General features: G+C 35.0%; 1 protein-coding gene across 1 annotated transcript in view; it reads left to right on the forward strand.

Moving 5' to 3' along the window:
* RFX6 (regulatory factor X6) overlaps positions 1 to 13,999 on the forward strand; it is a 59,871-nt gene that overhangs the window by 15,500 nt on the left and 30,372 nt on the right. The window contains exons 5-6 of the mRNA XM_059399120.1: positions 2,685 to 2,762; positions 3,991 to 4,018. Of these exons, the coding sequence (XP_059255103.1) occupies positions 2,685 to 2,762; positions 3,991 to 4,018 (106 nt within the window). The remainder of the gene's footprint in view (positions 1 to 2,684; positions 2,763 to 3,990; positions 4,019 to 13,999) is intronic.

A 13,999-nucleotide genomic window follows, 5' to 3' on the forward strand; every position in this document is an offset into this window, starting at 1 on the left:
TGTCTACCTCCGGGCAAGGTAATTTCTTCTCCAATCTGCGTGAAGAACCACCTTACCATAGTATGATAGTATGTGCATGTTGAAAAAAGGATCATAGATGAGAAACAAGAAGATCAAAGTTCTAATAAAAGAAAATGATCAACTTTTAAAACAATGCTTACCATATATTACTTTAGCAAGTGGCTAAAATACAGTTATTTAAACTCTAGCATCTATAGAATAAATAGAGAACTGTGCCAGAGAACATGAAATTACAATATATTTCCATTATAATTGATCCCGCTTTTCTCAAACATCCCTTGCTTTATCTCTTTTAACACAAAGACATTCCCTCTGCTATCTTTGTTCCAAAATTTAATCAAGAAAATATTAATACTTATTTCAGACTCTTAGGTTCATTAACTAATTCTAATATACTTGGCCCAATAACATCTAAATCTGCTCATTTTTTGTGGTTTTTAGGTATTTCTCCTTATCTATAGCTGTTTTGGAGTAAGGTCTTTGCGACTTAAATAAGCTTCCTTCTTTTAATTTCTCACTGGAGAATTAAGTCAGGTCCATATTTTGGAGTTTCCATCGCTCTAATCCTTCCTTCATCTCCAATATACTCTGTTCCAATATACCTTAGGGGTTCTTCTTTTCCTCATCTACTCTAAGATTTTCTTATTTTAGATACTGTAAAACAGGAACAATTATAAACCTCCTCTGCTCAGGTTAACAGACTCCTTATTGTCCTTGTATTGAAAACTTGTTCCCAGTTCACAGAATTCAGATAATATCTCCATTTACCTTGATCATCCCTCATACCATTTCTCAAATATGTTTATTATAATAAATGTAATTTTTGTTTTCATATTTAAAAATTCTTTCTTCTCCATCTCAAGTAGTGCAGGGTCATTAAAAGTGACTTCTTTGCCCTTAGAACTTATTGGGAGAGAAGCCATCTCTGGGCCTCACAGTCTGAAAGGCTCTCTGCTGGCCCTTCTCCCACTGCTCTTTTTCTCAGGAGACTAGGGGTCCATAGCTTGAGTAAATATGTCCACTGCAAGACCACATTCTCTTTCTAGCCCACATTGCAGGTCCCTGGGGCCCCAGAATTCTCTGTCCAAACAGCCCCACGCCTGCCTTCTCCCTCCTATGTGGGACTCTTCCCCGGCCCATCCTGAAAAGGGTGCCGTGCTCCACCAGTTTAAATAGATCTGAAAGGTGACCACAGGTAATAGCTCTTTGGTGGTGGTGGTTGAAGGATTGGATTGATCTTGGACATGGAGGCTGTGTGTTCACAAGAGGTTCCTCATAGTGAACAGAAGAGCAGGGCCTGGGAAGAGAAGGGTTGAGGATGGCTCTTCTCCCACCACCATGTTCACACATGAAGAGTTCTAAATTCAAACCCACCTACCCGATCATCATGGAGGTATATTGTCAAGATAGAAGAACAGGGGTATTTTATTGAGTGGTTTGTTAGCTTGACTTATATTTAAATACTTAAATATATGGTATTGGGCTTTCATTTGTACTCTTGTCCTAGACCTTGAAAATGTTTAGGGGTGAATTTGCTCTGCCAAGCCATTTATTTATTTATTTATTTATTTTATTGTTAGATCAGAAAAGGGGCCCCTGAAACAGATCCTTCACTTAGTTGTCCACTTCAAACCCAGGTGATGATGCTAAGTAATAAAATTTTAAATATGGTCACATTGAAGTCTTATGGAAAGCCCCTTACTCCTGTTTATTTCATTCCTTACCTGGTTTTAGATGAATGCAAATGGAAACAATAGATAAGGAAGCAAGTGCTGCTGCTGCATGGGTTATGGGAGGGGAAGAAGAGGGGATGTAGAAGTTAGCTGGTGTTGGCCACACTTCCTCAATCCCCACTATTTGATGAGCTTTTGTATAATAGTTGCAGTGTTTGTACTTGGGTATATCATCAGTCAGAATTCTGCAGTTGAGAAGAATGAGTTGCAACTTGAGAACTGATGAAATGCTATTCTTGTCTGTAGCTCAGGATCCATAGACACATCTATAACAAATTATTTGTAACACTGTTACTTTCCATGTTGCATGTTTCCATTGACTCATGACATAGTTTTCCCCTCATTGTTGCTCAAAACTTTGAAGTGAAAATGACAAGGAATTGGACTTCTCATTCCTCATGAGGAAAATAACTTGGAGGATCACATGTTCCATACATATCCCTGTGCATGACATTGGTGTCTTCCTCCATGCAATGTCATACTATTTTCTCCATCCATTAAATACACTGTAAAGGAAACCTATCATTTTCTTGTTCAACTGACTATGTTCAAATTGAACAGCAGTTTGCAGATAGATACTTGGTATACTTGGAGCCTGTGCTGACATTTACAAATTTAGGTGACTACATTTAAATGTCTACATTGACAAATGTTTTGGTTTTTGAAACCCAATTTATTTTAGGGGTTCGTAGGGGATTAAAAAAGGGGATCCTTTTTTAATCCCAGAGCCAGAAATATGACCATAAGTAGGGCTAAACACCATCAAGGGGATTTAGCACATTAAGGTGCTATTTGAAAAAATATCAGGAAAGGAAGTGATAAAGGGGTTGCAGTTCTTACTTGTGCTTTCCTTCAACTATGCTTTAGTTTCCTTTTCCCCTTCAAAAAATGCTTTCATTAACACAGAGCCGATTCCTGTCCTTGCTCTAGGTATCATTATTATGGGATTGGCATCAAAGAGAGCAGTGCATATTACCACTCCGTTTATTCTGGAAAGGGCCTGACAAGGTAGAGTTCTACTTTTTTCAAGACGAGTTCTCTGCATTTCTTTACCGATGCATAATAGCAATTGAATAAGACTCTCATTTTGTTTATTGGAATGTTTTCTTTAAAGCATCAGACCTTAATTTCAACTTTGTATGGACATTTACAACGATGTGGTCTAGATTACCAGGGAATTTATATAATTGCTATCATTAATGAGAAATTGATAGTGAACAAGATCTCCCAGAGAGATGAAAAGGAGAAATCAAGGAAGCAGAATTGCTTTTAAATTAGTATTTACTCATAAGACTAGGTCTGTTTTCAGGCTGGTTTCGATAAAATATAGGCAGAAAAATGTATTTTTTCCCCCAAGGGATAAACTGTTTTAAAAATCTGTGAGGTTGGGTTGCCTGGCTGGTTCATGAAGTCGATAGAGCGTTTGACTCAATCTCAGGATCCTGAGTTCAAGCCCCACACTGGGTGTGGAGCCTACTCAAAACAAAATAAAATAAAAATCTATGTGCTCGATCAACACCTTACAGAGATGAAAAGTTTATTATAAGTCATCTCTAATAATACATTCTTTGAATACCAGCTTACCTTAAGTGAGTTAAAGCTAATGACCTGTGAATCTGTATGAAAGAAAAAACACAAATGAATATAAAAGAACACACTTCTCTAATCTATCCTTAGCTATCAAAAGGAGGTCATGAATAAGTGGGGTGACATCCAACAAAACCAGTGATACTATACAATTATTATTTTTTAAATACTGGATCTCTGAATAATTAAATCTGCATGTTAACTTATGGTAATCTGCTCTTAGCTTGCAAAGGAATAAATTAATTTGAAAAGTAAAGTAACTTGTATAAAAAAATCATTTGGGTCACCTAAGTCATACCAAGATGAACTCAGATGTGGTAAAGAACATAATGGTGGCTTACTGGCTGTATTTACTGGAAAATGAAGGTATAGCCGGGACAAAAATAAATATTTCATGTCAAGTGTGCTTTGCTTGCCTCAGATCCTATCTGATTTCCTTAAATATTCTTCATTTTACTTTCCCTTAATAGTTTATTTTTTAAGTAACTTGAGAAGAATGTGTGGGTCTCTTTGAAAATCAAACTGATTTCTCCAGGTTTATTTCACTAATCATGATCGAAGTCACCACTTTAGTGGGCCTTCTGCATTTCTTTGATTGCTGTAATTTTATATTTCTATTTTAACTAATGAAAATGTACTGATTTTTAAGGTTTTCTGGAAGCAAGCTGAAGAATGAGGTAAGAATTATTTTAATTTCTATTTGTGTCTGCCATAACATGTACTGCAAACTGAACAATAAGTGCTAACCATCCTTGCTGGCAAATATGCCAAAAAATGTTAATTTCTGAGGAGCCTGTTGAATGATTGAGAACTTCAGACAGAGCTAAGTTTGATTTGGGGCAATTGATGTTTCTTTACATGTACATACTGAACAATTTCCAGTTAGCCTAGGAAGGGAAATTTTTCAGTTATTCTTGCCTAATATCAGAAACTTAAGAGATTGCAAAAAAAGACCATTCCTGATCTAAGAAATTTCCATTTAAATATAAACAGAAATCCTAAAGCTGGGGATATGGAAGAAATTGGTATTTGGAATATACCCATTTAGACAAAACCTTTAATAGTTATCAAGAAGCCCAAATTTTATGCTGTGGTTTGTTTGAACCTCATGTGTGTGTGTGTGTGTGTGTGTGTGTGTGTGTGTGTGTGTGTAGGCAGTTTGCTGATCTCTTCTACAATGTGGAGATGGGGTGGGAGCCAGGGAGAAAGGGTACGTGTCTCTAGCACGCACACACTCAGGCACTTTCTCCCTAGACTCCTCTCCCTACCCCCAGCCAAGGAACAAATCAGCAAACTGCTTTTATCTAAATGAGTTAGACTACCATTAGGGACTGCATGGCTAATTAGGCACACGATAAGGCCTTCATTATCCTTAAGTTATCTAATCATTAAAAAGAGGTGCCACAGAACTAAGGGCATATGACAATGTGTTGTGTGGTAAATCTGAACCTGAGGTAAATTGTAAACCCATTAGTTTGGTCAAATGATGCAAGCATATTACCTTAAGAAATAATATAAAACCCCCAACCCTTTGAAATGACCAATTTCTTCCCACCAATGCTTTTAATACAGTTAATGGCTAATTACATAATAAAATCCTCTAGATTGCTCTTTTTATCAATGAAATAATAGCTCTTTATTAGATAAACAATTGTGAAAGTGCAAAAATATTGACTTAGAAATACACTTCAGTTGACTGAAGTTTATGTCAATAGGGAATTTAAGTAATTTCTCTCAGGTGTTCTTTCTACCACTTTGATGAGGCTGCTGGTGCCAGTGAGCCATCAGCTCTTACAACATGTGTATGGCAAGGCTCACTTTACAGAATAAAGGAAAAAGTGCTTCTCGGGTGTACTGTTTCCTCCTCAGAGGAGTCCACTACAAATGCAGATACAGATTTCGTTAATAAATTTAAAATATAATACTTTCATTAGGCTACACAGCCTATATTTCCAAAGACACCTGAAACAATAATAGAGTATCGTTATTGTGATGATTATAGAAATGAACACGAGGGCATCCTAAAGACTCAGAACTGCCCCAAATACTTTAAAAAATGATAATAGAATATTTGTTTAACAAAGTCGAAATTTTAAAAAATTACTTTGTACCTGAGGTGATCAGCCATCATAGTTTGCTCAGGACGTGAGACTTTCAGTATAAACCTACATGTACTTCAGCTCATTTGAACACTGATAACTGTGAGGTAGGGAAAATAGGTGTTAGCATTGCTAATTTACAACAGTTGTATTTGCTTTTTAAAATATTTTGAATAAAGTTCTATTTTTTAAAACTTATGGGCAAGATATTAATGTCTAGGCATATGGAGTTAAAGGTACTAGGGGACAAATAGTGAATGGACAGATTTGCTTTTTTCCAGTGTAGCAGGAAAACATGTCTTTAAAGTAATTATATGTGGGGCACCTGGGTGGCTCAGTGGGTTAAGCCTCTGCCTTCAGCTCAGGTCATGGTCTCAGGGTCCTTGGATCAAGACCCACATCGAGCTCTCTGCTCAGCAGGGAGCCTGCTTCCTCCCTTCTCTCTGCCTGCCTCTCTGCCTACTTGTGATCTCTGCCTGTCAAATAAATAAATAAAATCTTTTAAAAAAGTAATTATACGTAATTACAAAGGGTATCATAAGTGTTAACCTAGTTGAAGTGGTTAAGGACATTCCCCATAAGAAGTGACATTTAAGGAAAGAACTGAGAATAAGTGAGGGTTTGGAGGAGTGGATTTGGGGAGGAGAGGACCGGTGGATAGAATAGAGGTAACAGCATAGGTTAATGTTTCTCAGACTTAGTATTACTGACATTTTGGGTGGCATAATTCTGTGCTGTGGGGGATGTCCTGTGCACGGAAGGATGTTTAGCAACATCACAGTGTCTCTGGTTTCTATTCACCAAATTCCACACCCTCCCCAACGTGACAACCAAAAATGGCCTCAGATCTTACCAAATGTCAACGAGTGCTATATGGGAAGGCAGACAAGAGGAGCATCCTGTCATAGATATATGCATAAATCTGGATGAGAATATCTGGACTAGGATAATAGCTCTAGGGATGGAGAAAAGTGGGTGATTTTAGATAGGAAACTGGAAAAGAAGCAGGCAGAAAGAATAAAAAGATAATGGGTTCAGTTTGAGACTTACCGTATTTGAAGTGCTTATGAAATATTCTGTATAGACTTGCAGTGAGCAGCTGAGTATGTGACTGGAACAGAGTACTTAGCTAGACATTTACTTTGATGGGGTTTGAAGCCATGGTAATGGATAAAAGTGTCTAGGGAAAAACCCAAATGATAATGGAAGAGGCCATAAGAAAAGAGTTGTGAAAAGCAGGGAAAAAAGATAAGGGTTGGTAAGATAACTGAGGAGAACCCAAAGAGGTAAGAAAAGGAAGAGGAGAATTTAGTGGCACAGAGGCGAAAGAATGCTTTCAACAGAAGGGAATGGTTACTGCTACAAAATGGCGCTAAAAGTTCATGAAGACAATGGCTGAAAAAGGTCTATGGTATTAGTTAACCGGAGAGAATCAATGACTTTGGGAAAAAAACTTTTCAGTGGAGAGCTGGGGTTTGATTGGTTTGTGAAATAAGTGGGAAGTGTCAGTGAATGTAGAAGATTTAGCCAAGTCGAGGGTGATAGTTGGAGGAAGACTTGAAATTTAATTTTGAAAGATGATTAGACTATCATTCTAATGTTGGTAAGATAGATCCAATAAAGAGGCGAGACTGGAGATATAAAAGAGAGGGGAAAGCTGAGAGCCCAGGGAAGAGCTTCAGAGTGGAGGAAGCGGCTCTAGAGGGAAGGAACACTTTTCTCATTAGAACAGGAAGAGGAAAAATTTAAGTTCAGTTGCAAGTAGATTAGTAGATTTTGTGGCAGGAAATTGAGGTAGTTTTGTGGTTTTATATTTCTCTCTGAGGTATTATTAGTCAGTTAGGTTATCTGTAGTGAGTAAAAGTCATGGGGTAAGAAGAGTTTGAAGAGCTTAAAGAAAGCCCCAGTTCTTCTCAATCAGGATGCCACAGAGTTGTAGCCCTCGGGACTCACTGTATGTAAGGACTATAGGTATGTAAGGAACAAGTTAGGCATATAGAATGGTACTGGCCAAATAGCATCCTTAGGAAAATTCTGAAAGTGGTCATTCAAATCTTTTTCTATAGGACTTAATTTTCTCATAGATACCCTACTAAGAGAGGTGGAAACAATCTCTATGAAAAACAAGAAATGTAGGGCATTATAAAATTAAATTGCAGGAACCAGAAGAAATGCAAAATATTTAGGAGCAACCATAATAAGAGAAGCTTATTACCTACTTGAAAAAAATACAGGCATAAAAGAAATTTTTATTTATTTTTTTAAATCTATTTTTTAAAAATAATGGTAACTATACTCTTTAATCCCTATCCCCCAGCTCCTTCATCCTCCTAGCTGGTAACCATCGGTTTGTTCTCTGTAGTTAAGATTCTGTTTCTTGGTTTGTCTCTCTCTCTCTCCTTTTTGATCCTTTGCTCATTTGTTTTATTTCTTAAATTCCACAGAAGAGAGAAATCATATGGTATTTGTCTTTCTCTGACTGACCTATTTCACTCAGCATTATGGTCTTTAGCTCTATTCATGCTGTTGTAAATGGCAAGACTTGATTCTTTTTAATAGCTGAATAATCTACTTTATATATAATGTATATACATATATATGTGTATATGTATATATGTGTGTGTGCATATATATATACATACATAGACTATCATGCGTATATATACGCATATATATGTATGTATATATATAGATCAATGCGTATATATATGCATATATATATGTATGTACATATATATATGCACACACACAAATCACATCTTTTTTATCCACGGGCTGTTTTTATAGTTTGGCTTTTATAAATAAAGGTGCATGTGTTTTTGTATTTTGGGGGTAAATGCTCAGTAGTGCAATTCCTGGATAACAAGATAATTCCATTTTCAATTATTTTAGGAACCTTCATACAGTTTTCTAGTGGGAGCACCAGTTTGCATTGCTCCCAACAGGTCAAAGGGCTTTTTTTTTTTTTTTTTCTCTCCAGATCCTCACCAATACTTGTTGTTTCTTGTTTTGTTGATTTTAGCCATTCTGACAGGTGTGAGGCAATATCTTATTGTAGTTTTGCTTTGCATTTCCCTGATGTCAAGCATCTTTGCATGTGTCTGTTGGCCATCTGTATGTCTTCTTTGGAGAAATGACTTTTCATGTTTTCTGCCCATTTTTAAATTGGATTATTTGTTTCTGGATATTGAGTTGTATCAGTTCTTTATATATTTTGAATATTAACCCTTTATCAGATATGTTACTTGCAAATATCTTCCCCTATTCAGTAGATTAATTTTTAGTTTGGTTGATTGTTTCCTTCATTGTGAAGAAACTTTTTACTTTAAATGGAAATTTTAAGTGAAAACACATATCCCATTCCTGGATAGTTATGCTAGATATTATAAATGTACCAATTCTTCCTAAATTAATTTAGACATATAATACCCCAATACAATTTTGAGTGGGTAGCTAATTTTTGGAAGTGATTAAAATGACTGTACACTTGACCTAGAACAATATGCAGAAAGTAATAGTTAAGAGAAAGGTAAACAAGAATAGACAAAATGGACCTGTCTGCGAGATATCAAAATATTATGACACTATGATACAGACTCAACTGTAGGTGGAACAAATCTACAACCAAGATTAGATACCTGAAAAAAGACCCTAGTATACATAAGAGTTTACTGTACAATCAAAGAGATATTGCACCCAATGAAGGAGAAAAAAATTTTTCTTCAGTGAATTGTCTTATGTCCTTTTTGGAAGAACATGTTGTATCAAATAAATAAATAAAATCCTTCATCATATAAAGTTAGAAAAATGAACTATTTTGGAAAAAATATATATCTCCTTCCTTGTATGAATTTCATATAAATTATTGAATATAAAATATACTTAGAAGGGAACATTTATATCTACCTCATTTCTGAATGATTCCATTTTCTAAGATGAAAACAATTTAAGAAATTTCAAAGGAAAAATATAGAAGGGAGAAATTAAAAACTACTCTGTATCAAAAGCATCATATATAAAATTTGTAGTCAAAAGAAAGACTGGAGAAAATATTTTTAGCAAATATGACAATGGGATAATACTTCTACTAATAAGGAAATCCTATCAATTTATAGAAAAATATGAGGACAACACAACAGAGTAAAAGACGTGAATAGAAAATACACATAAAGAAGAAAAGGCCAATAAATGCATGAAAAGATGTACTGCCAATAAGCAAAAAAAAATTTTTTTAATTATATAATTGTCAAATATTAAGGAATTACTATGATGGTGGAGATGGTCTGGTAAGATAAGCTCTTTCATGTCCTTCTGGTGAACACTGAACAAACACCCTGGAAAACTGTTGCAAGGCCTGTATCAGGTCTTTAAAGTGTTCATACTCTTTCTCCCACAGCTTCACTTTTGCATGAATCTCACATAAAGAAGTAAGAGAAAATGCTTATAAAATGTCATGCAAAAATTGTGATTGGCTACTGTAAAAAGCTGTGTGCCCCTAAATTACTACTAATAAAGAAATGCTTACATCATTTATAGGACTTTTATGGGACTGAATATTATTTCACTTATTTAGAGTCTCTTTTAATGACATGGAAAATGTTAAATAGGAAGAAAAAGGAACACAAAAGCAAATATATGCATATATGGTTTCATATATGTAAATAAAATTGGATATCCATATGTCATAGATGAGTGACAGGATTAATATTCATAACTATGCTGTGCAATATAGTAGCTACTAGCCCCATGTAACATTAATTATATAAAATATTCAGTTTCTCTGACATATTAGCTACATTTCAAGTCCATAATAACCACATACGGTATTGGACAGTGCAGACATAGATCAATTTCATCATCACAGAAAGTTCTGTCAGATAACGCTGCTTTAGAATATCTAAAATATTCAACTCCATGATAAAGAGACAACCCAATAGAAATATAGCATTCCATATGAACGTGCAATTCACACAAGATGAAAAAAATAATTAGAAATAGTAGGGTGTGTTCATGGCACCCCTTCTAACTGACCAGGTTTCATAACATATGGCTAACAAATATATTGAATACCATTCTTCTCCATAAACATATGAAAAAGGCTCAGCTCAATCAGGGAAATTTTAATCAGGAAAATGCAAATTAAAACTATGATGAATAATCATTCCACTATTATTTGAATAACAGCAGTTAAAAAGTCTGAACATAAGCATTGTTACAAGTATGGAGCAAAAGAACTCCAAGGAACCATACGAGGGACAGTCACTAGTAAAGACAAAGGTGCACACAACTTATGACTGCATTCCTGGAGAAAGCTTCACACTGTGTACACGCAGGCACATTGGAGTGTGGTTGGTGATCCCAGAATGCTGGAAAATCAATGTCCATTATAATACAGTGAGAGAATAAATGTTAATATATCTATACAAGGTGATACTACAGTGCTTTGGAAGTGAATGCATTAAATCTATAAGAATCAAATTAGATTCATCTCAGAAACGTACAGTTGAGCGAGAAAACTCATTGAGTATAGGATACATACTGTATGGTACCAGTTTTAAAGCAATAGCATATATTACTTTAATGTATTTACATATGGGATTAAGTTTTAGAGGTTTAAATGGGAGCAGTGTGAACTAAATAAAGAACATTATTTCTTGTGGGGGAAGGAAGGGAACAAGATTAGGGAAGGCTACAGAGGACGCTTTTGTATTTCATATGTGTAATGTCTCAATCAGGTTGGTTAATACATGGCTATTTGTTACATTTTATCTGTACCTTTTTAAAGTTTTAAATAGTTCATGATATAAAAGTGAGCAAATGGAAAAACAAGAAAAGTAAAACAAAAAGACAAGAAGAGGATGGTAAGAGTAATTATCAGATAGTAATATGAATTTCGATTATTTTAAATTTTTACTCATAAATGTAATGGTTCAAATTTCTGAAATGTCTTAGAGAATGTTTCAGAATCGTTTAATCCTCGGGAATAACACTAAGAAAACCTAGTCTCAATACTTTGTCCTGATCGAAGAAAGCCTTTCTTTTCCTGTGAATCTCTAGCATGAACCAAATTTTGTTTTAACTAAAGCTCCAGTAGTGAAGTTGCCATTATTTCTTAGGGAGTCAGCCTCTTGACTTCGTACCTTTCAACCAGGAAGTTTCCCTGATAGCCTGAATTTCCTTCTCCTTAACATCGACCATTCATGGCCAGTTTAACAACTTTGCACCGAGATAAATAACAAATCCTCCCTCCTTGGTATATGCTTTGCAAATATTTGCGGAGTGTTATCATGCTCTCTTTTAGTCATCACTTAGCCAAACTGTGCTGCTTAAAGCCTTTAATCTTTCCTCATAAATCAGACCCTCTTGCCTTCTAATCATATTGTTTCTTTTCTGTAGGTTTCTTCTTGTTTTCTTTGGGACATAAGATTTTTAATAGTTTACCCAAGAGTACTGAAGTCATCAGATGAGGGGAACTCTCCCCCACCCAACACACACCCCGGCCTATGACCTGGCACCAATTGTAGTGCAATTAAAATAGCAAACATATTAGTGTGATTAAAATGATCATGTTTTACTTTTTTCCCTGCTTGTCAATTGTTCCTTTCTTTTTGTTCTAGACAGCATATTATTATTTGATTTATGCCAACTTTGCACACCATTGCTAACCCAACATATTTAATTTTTTTAAATTTTCTTGGGCACTTTTGCCTCCTGTTGATGTTCCACATGTTGCTAGCTGCTAGGACACAAAACTACTTATTTAGATGAGAGTTTTAAATAGATATTTATATAGAAGACATATAATATACTTCATTCTTTAATATGTGTTTCCTTAGCATGCAAACATTTTTTTATTGAGAATTTTTTTGTTCATCACACACACAAACACACACACACACACACACAAACACACACACATTTTAAAAATAACCATAAGATAAAAACTCAAGACCCACCCCACAGACTAACAGAAAGAAGTCCTCTGTGTGCTCCTACTCTAATCACTTTCCCTTCCCTACCTACAAAAAGTTACTGTTCTCCACAATTTGGTGCTAATCACTCCGTTATTTTTCCTCAAATTTGATCAGTTATGAATATATATCTAAACAATGTGGTTATGGTTATACAGCAATATGAATGTACTTAATACACTGAACTGTACACTTTAAAATGGTGGATAGTTCTATGTATTATTTATCATTGCTCATTTTATTACTGCGTGTATTTATTTGTCCCACATAGAATAGAATCATTTTTCAGTGACTTTCTGGTTTCATTCAGCATTAAATTTTGTGATTCATTGATGTTGATGTACATATCATTTTTTTTTAAGATTTTATTTATTTGACAGAGATCACAAGTAGGCAGAGAGGCAGGCAGAGACAGAGGGGGGGAAGCAGGCTCCCTGCTGAGCCAGAGAGCCCAATGCGGGGCTCGATCCCAGGACCCTGGCATCATGACCTGAGCTGAAGGCAGAGGCTTTAACCCACTGAGCCACCCAGATGTCCCTACATATAGTTTTAATACCTTTATTTGTACTGCTGTATAATATTCCACTATAGGAAAATATCACAATGCATTTATTTATTCCATTGTTGGTGGATTTTTTTTTTTTTTGGCTGAAAAACAATATTGCTATGAACATTCTATGAACAGGTACAGAAATGGAATTCTAGGTTCTAGGATATGCTTAATGTTATTTACTGTTTACAATTAAGTTGTTTTCCAAATGGCTATATTAATTTATGTCTGTCCAACTGTGTGTGAGCATTCCTTTTGTTTCACATTCTCACTGATACTTGGCCTTGAATGATATTTTAGTTCTTTCTAGTCTGATGGGTGTAAAATGGTACCTGTGATTTTCATTTGAAAATTATTTTTAGTAACTATATAAAAAATATAAGCTTACATTTTTGGGGATTTTTATTGGCCAGTTTCCTTCTATGAAATATTTGCTCAGATCACATAATTTTTCTATTTTAAAAATTTGATTCTTAGGAGTTTTTTTATATTCTAGTTATTAATATCCTGTAGGTTATGTGTTGTAAGTAACTTCACCCTGTTGGTGGCATGGCTCAACATCCTCTAGTGTCTTTCCAGAAGATATTTTTTAATTTTATGGTTCGTGTTTTTTTTGTATCTTGTTCTTAAAAATTTGTAGATCCTAAAATATTTTCCTATATATTCTTTGAAAAGTAGAAAGTTGCTCTTAGCACTTAACTTCTTATTTCATCTGCAATTTTTTGGTTTTTTTTTTTGTTGTTGTGGTGGTGGTGGTAAACTACACATAGAAAAATTGACTTTCTTAATCATTTTTAAGTACACAGTTCAGTGGTATTAATACATTCATATTGTTGTGCATTCATCACCACCTCTATCTCCAGAATTCTTTTAGTCTTGATAAACTGAAACTCTAAACTCATTAAACAATAACCCCTCCTTACCCTCCCCCCAGCCCCTGAAATCTGCCATTCTACATTCTGTCTCTATGATTGTAATTACTCTAAGTAGCTCATATATGTGGAATCATATATTTTGTCTTTTTGTGACTGACTTATT

Source organism: Mustela nigripes, chromosome 5 (genome assembly GCF_022355385.1).
Source record: "Mustela nigripes isolate SB6536 chromosome 5, MUSNIG.SB6536, whole genome shotgun sequence".
In the NCBI taxonomy this organism is placed as follows: domain Eukaryota; kingdom Metazoa; phylum Chordata; class Mammalia; order Carnivora; family Mustelidae; genus Mustela; species Mustela nigripes.